This window comes from Gallinula chloropus (genome assembly GCF_964237585.1).
Source record: "Gallinula chloropus genome assembly, chromosome: 12".
Taxonomy (NCBI): domain Eukaryota; kingdom Metazoa; phylum Chordata; class Aves; order Gruiformes; family Rallidae; genus Gallinula; species Gallinula chloropus.
This window is the reverse complement of record NC_140097.1, coordinates 21,286,523-21,298,904: the sequence shown is the minus strand read 5'-3', so window position 1 is coordinate 21,298,904 and position 12,382 is coordinate 21,286,523. Positions and strand designations below refer to the sequence as shown.

Genomic DNA, 12,382 nt, shown 5'->3' with positions numbered 1-12,382 from the left:
TTTTACATTTTTTATAGATTTACTAGGTCTTAATGTGATTTATTAGTCACACCGCTTAACCGGGCCTTAGTGAACACCCAACTGTGTGCTCCCGTCCTTGCAGTCGCTGTCCCGGCGTGGCGTGGTGTGGCTGCTGAGGCAGACACAGTGTGCCCAGTCTTGAGGGGCCCCTCGGCGCGTCCCGCCGCCCCCAAGGGGTATCTTACCAAACCTGCCGCCTGCGAGTGTAGTTGAGCCACTGACCTTTGCTACTGTGCACTGATAACGTAATACCGGCAATAAGCTGAAGCGCCTGTGTTTCCTTTAGGCTAAATCTAGAAGCTAATGACAACGGAGGCTTAATTGAGTTATTCTGAAGTGGGGGGAGGGGGGAGGATGTCCCTAATCACTGTTGCCTCTGGTTTAGCTTTGGGGTTTGTTTTCATTTGATTGTGTGACTTGCGTCTTCTCTTGAGTATTTACCACGGGGCAGGTGGGTGTCTCCACAAGCACAGGTCTTCAAGGAATCCAAGGTTTCCAAAGGGATTTAGGAGCTCAGACTGGCTTTTGCTGCAGATGTCAGCATTTATTTTTGTAGTGTAGGATTCATTCTGTTTCAGAGAGTGAAATAAAGCTCTTCGACACGTGCCCTGTGCCCCTGCACAGCCACTGCTGTCCCCGTCGGCTGTCAGAGCGAACTGAGCAGCGCGCACAAATGGAACTGTACCAGCTTTTGGTTTACCTTCCTTATTCCTCCTTTTCTCCAGTTACTTAAATTATCAAAGTTATTTCTATTTCTGATCTCATGTTTAGTCTGTGTAGTGTCAGTATAAAATGATGGCCTTAATCATGTAAAAATACTTGTTTTGACCAGACCTCAAGCTTCCTGACCAAGTATGAAGCAGTGTAAAGCACTATGGAGCAGTTTCTTGAAGATAGTTATAGAAAAGGTACATGAATGCCTAATATTTTCATGTCTTAAGTGCTTAAATGTCACTTGGTTTGAGATTTTGATATGCCTCACGAGATGATGTATTAAAGCACTATGAGCCAAAGAGACAGAAGTATTTTAAATACCGCGGTAGTAACAGGAGGAGTGAATCTTCATAGGGAAAAAACCAGCTCTGACTTTCTCTACTAAGATAAAACTTTCATTCATAACATTAGCCAAATAAAAAAAAAAACAACTCTTTTATTTTTTTTCCCTAGCCATTCTTTACTATCGTGTGTGAGGGGTGGAGAATGCAAAATTGTCAGTTTTCCTCTTGGTAAGATAGAAATTGGAATTCTTACAGCAGGTACAAGTAGGACAAGTGGTCTTGTCCTGGGAGCTTGCATGTGCGAGGAGGAGGAGGAAGAAGTATGTGCCTAGTGCTTCACGATGTCTTACTGTGCATCAGAATGTGTGGGAGGTACAGTCTGAACTATCTTTTCCTTAGAGAGTTGATCCAGTGACAACATTATGACATGATGACGTTTGCATGGTCCTCAGGCTGGCACTCTGAAGTGATGCCCAGTACTTCAGGACAACTCCCAGCAGAGGTTCTGTTTGGACTGTGCTTAAAAAATGTGGTCCAGCTTAAAGAAAAGAAGCTGTAAGGTGTACACCAAAGTAAGAGAGAGGAACTATAACTTACGGGAGAGACACAGAAGTATTGGTGGAGATAGGATTTACCAGAAATGGTCAGCCTAAATGTATTAACTGTTCCCAGTGTTTGACCTGTGACACATCTTAAATTTGAAACACTGGTGGTGTCTAATATGTGGTTTTCAAGTTCTGGCTTTAATATGTTCAGGTCCCCTTGTCTTACTTTAAGTAGGTAAATGCTGTATGTTAAAAGTTGCTAACTAAAATGTACTATAGCTTTTCTTCAGGGAAAACTCAGACACTGAGTTGCAAATGAGAGCAATGCAAAGTGACCCCCTCCGGGCTGGGCTCCCCCACCGGCCGGAGCCAGGCATGGCAAGGGACTTCTGCCACTGTGCTTCACTAACGCGTGTTTGTGACTGTGCTGGGCTTTTCATGGGGAAGCCAGGAATGGGAGTCAGTACATTCAGCCACAGCACATCCAGTCAGAGCAGACCGACAGCACAGGCCTGCAAACTTGTGTAGGTGACGTTTCCAGTTCAGTTACTGCAAATGACTCCTGTGGTTTTACAAAGTAAAACTGCAGTGTCTGTCAAAGGACTCTTTTGTAGGCGTTGTTGTCTTGCGTGGGTATCCGTCTCAGACTGAGTGCTGGGTTTGTTAGTGTGTAAATTCAGAGTGTAGCCTATGTGAGCAACACCAACAGCTGTATTCTGCTGCCCTCTGTTTGGACCATATTGTTACCGGTGATGTTACCTTAATCTTTTAAGGGTATCTGATGTAATTACATTGTATAATGGTTTACAATAAAGTTTGACTTACTACAGCTTTGTACATGTGATTTATACTTGTTCCCTTTAAAAGCAGGTGTATTTCAGTGTTACAATGTGCTGTTGTGGGAAGCAGGTTGTGCCACGGAACTTCCGGTCTGATACATTGCATCTGTGTCAGTATATTCATTCACCTGAACAGCAAGGCCCGTTTTGGGCTGAGGGACCACATTTCCTAAGGAGCAAGTTTTGTTTATGGCTTTGAGAATCTTTGCAAGCTCTTCTGGTGTGTGTTCTCTGCGGAGAGGTTTTCCCCTCTGGGTGCCTGCATGGAGAACAGCCAGCTGTATCATCATCTTCCAAGTAAGACCACCTGTGTGCAACCTGACAGCTCCTGAGATTGCAGAAGATTTACCTGAGGCCTCCTGGACCATAGGATGTTGTCACCCACACCACTGGTGCTCACAGTGTGCTTTTCAGCATCTCAGGTGAAGACAGACCTTGTGGTCGTTGGCAACAAGAACAAATTTCTGAATTTACCACCAGTGTGGTGCCTCATTCCCCAACCTGTAACCCTGTGTTCTCTCCTGTTCTCGCCTGATCTGTGTGCAGCAGGCAGAAGTGCAAGTTGAGGGGAGAGCTCTGAGGACCCTGTTGAGAGATTTGCTCGTGCAGGGCCTCAGGAGCTCGTGTCATACCTCGGGGACAGCAAAGGGCCAGTTGGGAATGCCCAATTCTAAGGCTGAGTAGCCTCTCTGTTCCTTGTCTCCAGAGGTCAACGTACTGGAGATGACCTGGCCTCCCTTGCTTCCTTGAATCTCTGCTACTTCCCAAAACCATGCAGAAGGGGAAGGGGGAAGTGGTGCCAATTCTCCTCGGTATGACAAAGACACAGCTCCTCCATGCTGCCTGGGTACTGCAGTGTTGCCTCTCAAGCTCCAGGGAACAGCAACTGCTTTCACTACCAATGTGTCCACAGCCAGCGCTTGGACTTCCCTTAATCCCAACAATCTGCGTGTGTCCCAGCACGGGTGTTTCTGTTCTCTTTGACAGAAAGATGTGGTCCTGTTCTCCAGATTCCCTGGAGGCACAGCAGGGTATCTACCACCGGTTTCCAGAGTGCTGGAGGAATGAGGAGGACCCTGTAGGACAAGAACTGTCTGACTGAAGCTGTAATGTGGCCATGTGCAGGTGATAGAGATTTTTTTTAAGGTTTTTTTAAATTGTTTTGGGTTTTTGGTTGATTTTTTTTCAGGCTGCAAACAGGGAGAGGTTGCTGCCTTTGTGCCAGAGCAGAGCAGAAATCCTGCTGATAGTGAACTGCTGTCAGTGTCACCCCTTCCTGTCCTGGTGGGAGCAGTTTGATGTGTTCTGCTGGGCTGGGCCTGCTTGCTGTCCATCTGCTACCACCAGGGTAACTCTTCTATGAAGTTTGCCCATCATTGCTTCCCACCTGCCACACAAAGCAGCCCCATACCCACTGCATCCTCAAAGGGAAATCTTGAAGAATCACCTCCAAGCCTGGCAGCCCAGCGAGGGCTGTTAGCAGCTCCTAGGGAGAAGTCAGATCCTCCCTAAGGTGCTTGTTTCCTGGAGAGCACAGGGCCCACAGCTGTGTACAGTCACTAAATTCCCCATGGTCATTGACGTGTTTTAGCTGCAACCATCTCCCAGCAAAAGTTTTGGCCCTTTGCATTGCAGTGGAAGATGAAAGAGGGGGAACTTCCATTTTTAGCAGCCACTGTGAAATAAATGAGCCTGTCTTGCTTCACTATCACTTGTCCCCCATTTAACAGATATCGGGACCTCAGCCAGGTGAACAGGATTCCTACTCTGAAACGTAAGTAACTGCAGATTTAGGTTGCTTTTTTTGTAAGGAAAAACTTGCCCATGATCTGGGAGAGGAGAGAGATGGTTATGCTTGTTCAGCGTTGGTTTGGGAAATGTGTAATGAGAGAACAGGCTTGTCGAAGCTGTGGGGATGTCTTGGGAGCCTCAGGATACACTCCCTGCTGCTGTAGGCACAGCATCTCCTGCCCTGAGTGGCACATGAGGTGAAGGGGTGTGAATTTTATTGGTGTAATGGGTTTGTTTAGTATAAATCAAATTGCCATGACAGCATAAAAACCATCTGAAACCAGGACACATCCAAACCACTTCTCCACCACCCCAAAACCTTGGGCCTGGAAGGAGTTTGGCCTAAAGGCAAAATGGGCACCCAGAGCTCTGGGAGTTAGTTCCCAACTGAGTCTCCCAGTCGGGATCGAGTCTGGTCTGGAGGTCTGACACTGCCTTTTGTGTGTGAACGTCCCTGGCCTGAGGCTTGGTGCTCTGTGTTGAGTGCAGTCACAGAAGCCAATTTATTTTTCTTTTTAAGATGTGAAGAAATAATCTTTTAAAATAAACAAATAAAAGGGGAAAGACAACATCCCCCCCTTCCACGCACTCCCCTGGCAGTAAAAGAATTCATGCTTAGAGTTTCATTGGGGTTCTTTTCTATTTAATTAAAAAATTGCAGACCAAGCATTAAAGGTTCTAGAAAGGGGTTTACTACTGTCAGCATGTCTGGGGGAGCGCTGAATTTATTCATGTCTGAGTAAGCTGTTCCTGTACCCATGGCAGGTGAAATGATTAAACTTACCAGTACCACTGTAAGGAGAAAGTGGTTGTGCTCGCAGTTGGGTAAGTGCTGGCATCAGAGTGAGCTCTGCGGTGGTGTGTAAGGGTGGAAGCTGTCTCCTATTTCATTAACTCTCCAAAGTGCTCAAAGTACTCTGCTGATAAAGAGCCCTGCACAAAAGCACTTCAGGGCATGAAGTCATGCTTGGGATGTTGGGTTTATGTAATCCCGGAGAAGGCGTGTTCTGTGGTGCTGGGAAAGAAACACATGCACCCTGGTTTTATTATTATGATTTCCTCATGGAGAGGATTCAGAGTCCTTTTTTTGTGCCTGCAACAAAGTTTTGCCCTTCCAAATTATAAACAGAGCCCCAGTGGACTCCCCTGGGGAAGTGGTTTTGTAGTGGATTGGGGTTCCCCACGCTCCCCTCCCACAGCCGTCTGCTCCCGTCAGTCCCTTAGCAAATACTGCAACCCCGAGTCATCGCCAGGAATAAACCTTTGACAACAACAGCCTCTCCCAACCTGAATCATCCGGGGCTCTGCTTTGGGAAAGTGACCCAGCTTGTGACTTCACAGTTAGATACTCTATATAAGTCGAGGAACAAAACAGGCGTTCGCAGAGCTCCCGGGCTGGATTTAATCAAAGCCAGGAAAGCACCTCGGGAGGGATTTACTGTCGAGCGAGCGCCACAGTTATGTCACAGGTATGGGGAACTCTGCAAGAGGCTGGCTCTCGTTAGAGCAGGGTGCCCAGCGAATGTGGTACTGGTTTAGATGGGTTTGCTTGGAAGAGCTAATTAGTGAGTTACTCTCTTTAACCAGGGAATTCGTCTTTTCTGCTCTGTGACTTGTTTGATGACGCTGAAGTATTTAAACACGCTGTTTATATACTTGAACAAGCTGTTAGGAGGGGTTGTTTGATGAACAAGGAAAGCAGCTGCCCTCTACGTGGCTAATTAATTTAGTTTTTTAATGTCCTGTTTTACTATAAATACTTTGATTTCTGTAGGAAGGGAGAAGCCCTTTCCACTGCTCTGGTTTGAGGCGTTTCACAGGGGTGATTTCTGCTGCAGCTGGTTTGAAAGGACGTGGCTGTACATCCTTCCAAGGGTGAAGTGTGCTGCTGTGTAATGCTTCTCATGCTAAGGTGCAAGAAACAAGAGCATGACTGAAAATTGGATAGAATACTTGAGAGACTTGAGACTGAAACTTTGTGTTACACAACTTACGTTCGTCTTGTAACTCATGGCTTGCCTTTGCTGCGCTCCCTAGTAATGGGTGCTTCAGAGTGATCTTAAAACGAGCTCTGAGATGTTGAGGTTTCATGTAAGATCTCCACACAAGCTGTGTGTGCCTGGCAGCGCTCTCCCAGTGTGAGTTACATGTAGAGTAACTCTGTTCAGCTTGTTTTCTTTACTCCAAAAAGGAGACTTAAAAAAAACCATCGGATGTCTTGTAAACCAATGCTTTTTGCATTGTGACAGGAGGAGATGAAGCACTGGCTGTGCTGCTCTGCCCACTGGGAACAGCTCCTGCCAAACCCTGCTCACAAATCACTTGCCTTGGGAGCAATTAGCGGCGCTGCGGCCGTGGCACTGGGAGCTGGTGGTGCTGGCGGGTTCAGGGCTGGCTGCTGGGACTCAGCATAACCTTTCTGAGTGGCTTTTCTGCCTTTTAGCTGAGGGGCAGCTAATCCACAGCAGCTGTCCTGCTGGCAAACCCACCTGTAATCAAAGCACAAGAGGGTTTTATTACGACTGGGTGAAATCCAAAGGTTCTGCTCAGCCTGGCTGTGTCTTGGTGCGCCTCAAGTACTTCTTTTCCTCACCCCATCCCCAAGAAGTCCCTTGTCCCCATGAAAAGAAGCCTCGCAGTTGTTGTCTCTTGCCAGTGACAGGTGAAGGCCCTTCTTCGCGGGTTTTGTAACACAACCAGGGGCGTTTCCTTTTGTTGGAGCCATCCCAGGTCTGCACTGGCTGCCCACGGGCCAGGCCGGGGCTGTGTGGGACCATTCCCAACATGTCCTAGTTTTCCTTACAGCCAGATGAAAGGGACCCTGGCTGCGGAGACATTTGGGGCACCAGCTGACTGGCTGAAAGCCATTGCAAGTTTTGAAGGGTTTGCTGCCACCCCTCTAGGCGTGTTTTCCCCAGAGGTCTCATGAACACTTTGTTCCCCACAGCACAGGCTGCTGGGATCCAGTGTGAGCTATTCTGAGCCTTCTCAGGAATTGGCAGCTGGCAAGAAACGCCCCGAAGGGCCCAGTACAGGCAGCACGGCCCGGCCCAGGCCCGGCACGCAGGCCCTGTCTGTGAGCTCCTGGGACTCGCGGCTCCAGCCGCTCGCAGGCCTTGAGGAATTTGTTCCCACAACCCATCTTAGCTTTATGGGTGATGCCCAGAAACGTGGGAATGGATCCAGTGTTGCCAGAACCCAAATATCAGAAGCCCTACGTATGTAGGGACAGTCAGAGAAGTTTCTCACTGATGCTTTGGGGTGCAAATGTGTTAAAGCTGGAGTGTGGGGGGTCTTGGGTTCTTTTTAATCGCATCTCCTGAGCCCCGTGGCTGGGGATGCCCTGTGGAACCTCAGGAATCTGTCCTTTAGATAATAAGCTGAAGAGGGAATTAGTTGTTTAATGGTGCTGGCTGCTGCTGACTGAGGCTGTCTAAGACAGGAGTGCTGATTTAAAGGTAGGGGTAGGCTGAGAGGAACCAATGTTCTGATTTTCTTCTGGACAGAGAAAATTTTAAAATAAATTTAAAAGAATTTAAAAATGAAGCCATCTACTGTCCATTTCCAAGTCTGCACGGTCAAAAGCCCGTTTTGGAACAGTAACGGGCAACAGATTTTGGGAAGGGCAGTGAAATCCTGGTTGTGCCTGGTGTAGCTGAGAGCAGAGTCAGAAGCAGAGGGGCAGTGTTGCATCAGCAGCTCTGGGTGGTGTAGCCTTTGGGTGTGGGCAGCTCTGTTGCTGGTGCTTTAGAACGTGAGATGCTGGTGTGTGAGCAATACCTGTTTCCTAGCCAGCTCCTGTGAAAAAGAAGCGACCTCCAGTGAAGGAAGAAGACCTCAAAGGAGCCAGAGGAAACCTTTCCAAAAACCAGGAGATTAAATCCAAAACCTACCAAGTGATGAAGCAGTGTGGTAAGTCATCTTGATGGGAACAATTAAGCAAGCACACTTCCAGAGTAAAACATCAACTTCATTGCTCATCGATGGCACCAGGAGGTGCCAACGGAGCTGAGCTTGGAGCGATCACTGTTCCTGCCTGGGCAAGGCAGAAGGGAGAGCCCCAACCTTGCCTCCTGAGCCAGGGTTTGAGCCGAGCCCTGAGCCCACAGTCAGTGCCAACAACTGCCCAAGTTGAAGATCAGAGGCTTGGTCATAGATTTCTGGCCCCAGATTCATCAAGTGGATGAGTTTGATGTGTTTGAGATGAAACGGAAGAGGAGGGAGTGGGGATAAAGGGCAGAACATGAGAGAGGGGAACATGGCTGCTTGCACTGAGCTCTGCTCTGGGTTTGTGTTGCTTTTCCGTTTTTAACCCTGTTTCACCATGATAGCCTGAACCACAGCAGCTTCCGAAGTGTCTGCACAGATTAGGGGCCAGACGATGGTGGTGACCACCCACATGTGCTGGCAACTGCCCTGAGCTTGGGATGGGAGTGCTGTGCTTTAAGGGTTGGCAAGTTGATGGACAGGTGAAATATTCCTCAAATATGCCTATATATCTATTTCAGCAGCGCTACTTTTACTCCCTGGGCTTAGTCTGCTCCTTCACTGATCACCTCTCCTGTTTTTCTTTTCCAAGAACAAATGGGCTCTGCAGCACCCTCCATATTCAGCCGGGATCGGACAGGGGGTGAAACCGTCTTTGAGAAACCTAAAGAGCAGCCAGCCAAGAGCGTCTTTGGCTGACGGTGGAGCTGGGTGCACCTCGCCTGGATGGCTGTTGTAATGTTTTCCCCAGATTGCTGCCCCTTACTCACTGTAGACTTAAATAGCGAATTTCTCCTGTAAGTCACTAGGTGGGGAATAAGCTCACGTCAGAGGGTGCAACATCCGTGTTGATTTGTATTACGTGCTTCCTTTCTATGTGGGGGTCGGTGTTTGCTATAATGGTTTAATAAAAAAAAGGTGGTTGGATGCAGCTTGACACACTGTGGTGACTGATTTTGGTTTACACTTTGATTAATTTTGTGGAGACGTTGGCGTTACAAGCTATGATCTAGCTGTCAACTACAAAGAAGCATTAGTGTGCCCTGGCCCAGAGAGAGCTGAGGAGGAGCTGGTTGAAGGGGCATCACAGCAAGCTGGAGCTCTCACCCAAATCTGTGCTGGCCGTGGCTGTGCCCTGGCAAGACCCCCTGGGTGGGCACCCTACCCTCCCACAAGCCCCCCAGGGCACCAGGGCCATGCTCTGCCCACAAGCAGCTCTGTAGGGAGGTCCAGTGTTGTGGGAAGACTTTCTGCCCGTTCCCCAAGAGCTTTTTTTCTTGGGTCCTTGAGGCACTGTGGGATGCAGTGACAGCGGGGTGACAGCACAGGCACCATGTCCCCGACCGAAGAACTGAACAGCTGAGCATCTCTGGGCCACAGCAAACCTGCTCTCAGCAGAAGGGGTTTTGTTTGCAGCTCTGTTTACATCTTCATTTGATGCATTAAGCAACAAATCTGTTTTCCCCCACCACTGTAAATGGGGGTATTGCCTCCCAGCAGGATCTTTGCACTCAGCTGTGGCTGACCCTCTGCTCTGCTGGCAGCTGCTGCCCTGCTCGCAGCCCTGAATCCCTGGTAGCACCTCTGGGCATGGTAAGGTAGGAGCCATTTGAATTTGAGGATTTACTTTTGCTTTGCACAGGTTAGACCTGGTTAAGAGGTAAAAGTGGTATCGAAGGTCTCGGTGACCTGTGAAGAATATCATCTTGGCCTTTTGTGTCCCAAAGCCCTGACAGATAAAACACACTGACACCCATGACGCTCCCAGAGATGCTGTTGTGTGTAAGGCAACAGCAAATCATTTGGGTTTCCTTAGAAAATGAATTATATCACTGGTGCATTGGCCTGCCCTATTGATGTTTTACTTTTGAAGATTATCATTTGCAGCCAGGATGTTGCTGGCTCAGTCCCCTGGCTGCTGCGCCTCAGCAGGGCCCCAGCTCCTCACAATAACCCGGCACGGCCTTTTCCTCTGAGAAACTGCCTTGCAGCACTTCAAAGATAAAACAAAACACAGTGGCAAACCCAAGCACCCTGGGAACAGCCACCCCTGCTTCAGGTTCAACAGACCCTCCTTCGTCCATGATAAACTGGCAGGAGGTGGCTTATAAATTAGAAAGATTGTGGAGAGGGAATGTGGGGCAAAGTGACATCACTGCTCTCTTTTGGGTGACACGAGTGAGTGACAAGCACATTTCTGGCAGGGTGGGCCACAGGAGGGGAAGGGTGCTGTGTCTCAGGTGTGTGGGTGCCAATGGAGCAAAGCACAGAACCCTCTGTGTCCCGTGGGCTTGTGGCACGGATGTGACAGGGAAGCAAGGTAAGTTGTCTGCCAGAAACCTGGGGTTTTGCTGATGGCTTTATCTCCAGGTTATCCTCATCATTCCCTGTGTGATGCTTCCCAGTGTGACAGTAAGTGCTCAGTACCACCTTTAAGATGGACCTCAACTAAGAAAATCCACATTGGAGAAGTAAAAGTGTATCCCTAGGATGAAGTTGCTCCCCGTTTGTGTCAGTGGGGTCTGTGCCCTCCTGTATGAGCTGTGGGAATCCTTTCCCAGCCCCAGCCCCGTGACTGTGCTGGAAAAGTCACTGCTGCCCATGCAGGGCAGGAGACATCTGTGGGTGAGGAGAACAAACACAAAGCTGCCTGGAGAAATTTTGCCACGTTTTTCTTCATTCCTGTGAATCTAGCAAGTTCAGTCATGGAAAATGTGTTTCCCCCCCCATCCCCATCCCCACTCCGTGTGTGGTTCCCCCGCCCCGATCTGTACGACAGTGTCTGAAGAGCCCCAGGCTTTGAGGTCTTAGGTCCTTTTGCACTCAAAAGTATCTCCTGTTGGAGATGGTGGATTTAGAGGCTTCCTCCAAGGTGATCTGCAGTCATTTCACAGCACATTCGATCCTCAGATGAGAAGCTCCAGGGTGCTGCAGGACAGGGCCCCAGCAGCAGCAGGGATGGGGCATTGGTGGGGACGGGGTATGGTCAGGCATGACTCTCGTTGTGGTTTGTACAGGAACAGGGCAGGGTGCTCATGTCCGGGGGGGACGAGGCTGAGCTGATCTTCCAAGCTGCAAAGGGATTTCACAGCTTCCCTGGGTGCTGGCCTGCTCCATGCACCCAGGAGTGGGGCAGAGTCAACTGCACAGCCTAAATCTGTGTGGTTAAAGCAGCCATTTCCCATCCATGGGATTTCACACATCAGTATTAAAAAACTGATGACAGATCCACTTAATTAAAGCTCAGACTTTGGCTCTTGGGGATCTTAGGCCACTAAGGGTACAATCCTGCGTCTTTTGAGGGATTAAAGCATTACATGAGCTGTAGGAGTTGATCAAATGCATGGAATTTGTAACTTTTCTCTCTTAAAATATATATATTTATATGTCCTGCTACAAGGTTTGCAAGTAATATAAGCAATCTGCCTGGAAGCAGTGTTTATTGTTTTAAGAAGCTGCTTAAAGCACAAACCTGGCCAGGAACCTGCACAGTGAACTTGTAAATGTCTGTGGATGCAGTAAATTCCTGAGCCCTGCCTTAGAGTCTCCGTGCAAACTCCAGGCCCCTGGAAGCATGTTCTCCTGGACACTGTCCATCAAAACAGCAGCAAAGGAAGGAGAGCTGTGAGTATTCCCACAGGTTCTTTGCATTAATTTAGCAAACTTAGTGGCATCACCTACCACAGAGTTATAAAGGGGAGGGGAAGGTGGGGAATGCTGTTAAAAAGCAACATGCAAAAGTGGGTTTGCACGGAGAGGCAGAGGGTTCAGTTGCAAAGGGGCAGTCTGCTACCCTGGAGCTGGCACTGCAGGGAAATCAGAGCAGAGGGGGCAGGAATCAGCCTCCACCTGCTCAGGGCTGGCAAGAGAGGGGGTCTTTCCATCACACATCTTCACAGACGTGGGTAGGCTTCACATTAACATACATATTAACATATGTACAGTCATAAAAATAGGCACAGGGGGCTGACACAGCAGCTGCACATGCCAAAGAGATCCTTTGAACTGCAGCCCCAGATGGTGGGTTTTTTTCCTGTTCTCTTGATGGTTTCAAGATTACAAACATTTTCTTTTCTTGCAGTGGGAATGAATGAACAAATGAAACCCTGGGAAAGCTTTGCAGGAAGCCACAGGAGGAGCAGCCCAGACAAGCTGCACAGCAGCAGCTCACGACAGGGATGCTCCCCAATCCCCATTTCTC

The 12,382-nt window shown here is 48.7% G+C and overlaps 1 protein-coding gene across 1 annotated transcript; it reads left to right on the top strand.

Moving 5' to 3' along the window:
* The first annotated feature begins 5,561 nt into the window (after window positions 1-5,561).
* MUSTN1 (musculoskeletal, embryonic nuclear protein 1) lies at window positions 5,562-9,112 on the top strand. Its single transcript, XM_084269766.1, has 3 exons — window positions 5,562-5,663; window positions 7,986-8,106; window positions 8,774-9,112. The coding sequence occupies exons 1-3, from the start codon at window positions 5,655-5,657 to the stop codon at window positions 8,878-8,880; spliced, it is 237 nt and encodes a 78-aa protein (XP_084125892.1). The 5' UTR covers window positions 5,562-5,654; the 3' UTR covers window positions 8,881-9,112.
* Window positions 9,113-12,382: the final 3,270 nt, after the last annotated feature.

Coding starts and splice junctions, on each gene's coding strand:
- MUSTN1 (XM_084269766.1), top strand. Junction 8,107..8,773: donor CCAAGTGATGAAGCAGTGTG/GTAAGTCATCTT, acceptor TTCTTTTCCAAG/AACAAATGGGCTCTGCAGCA.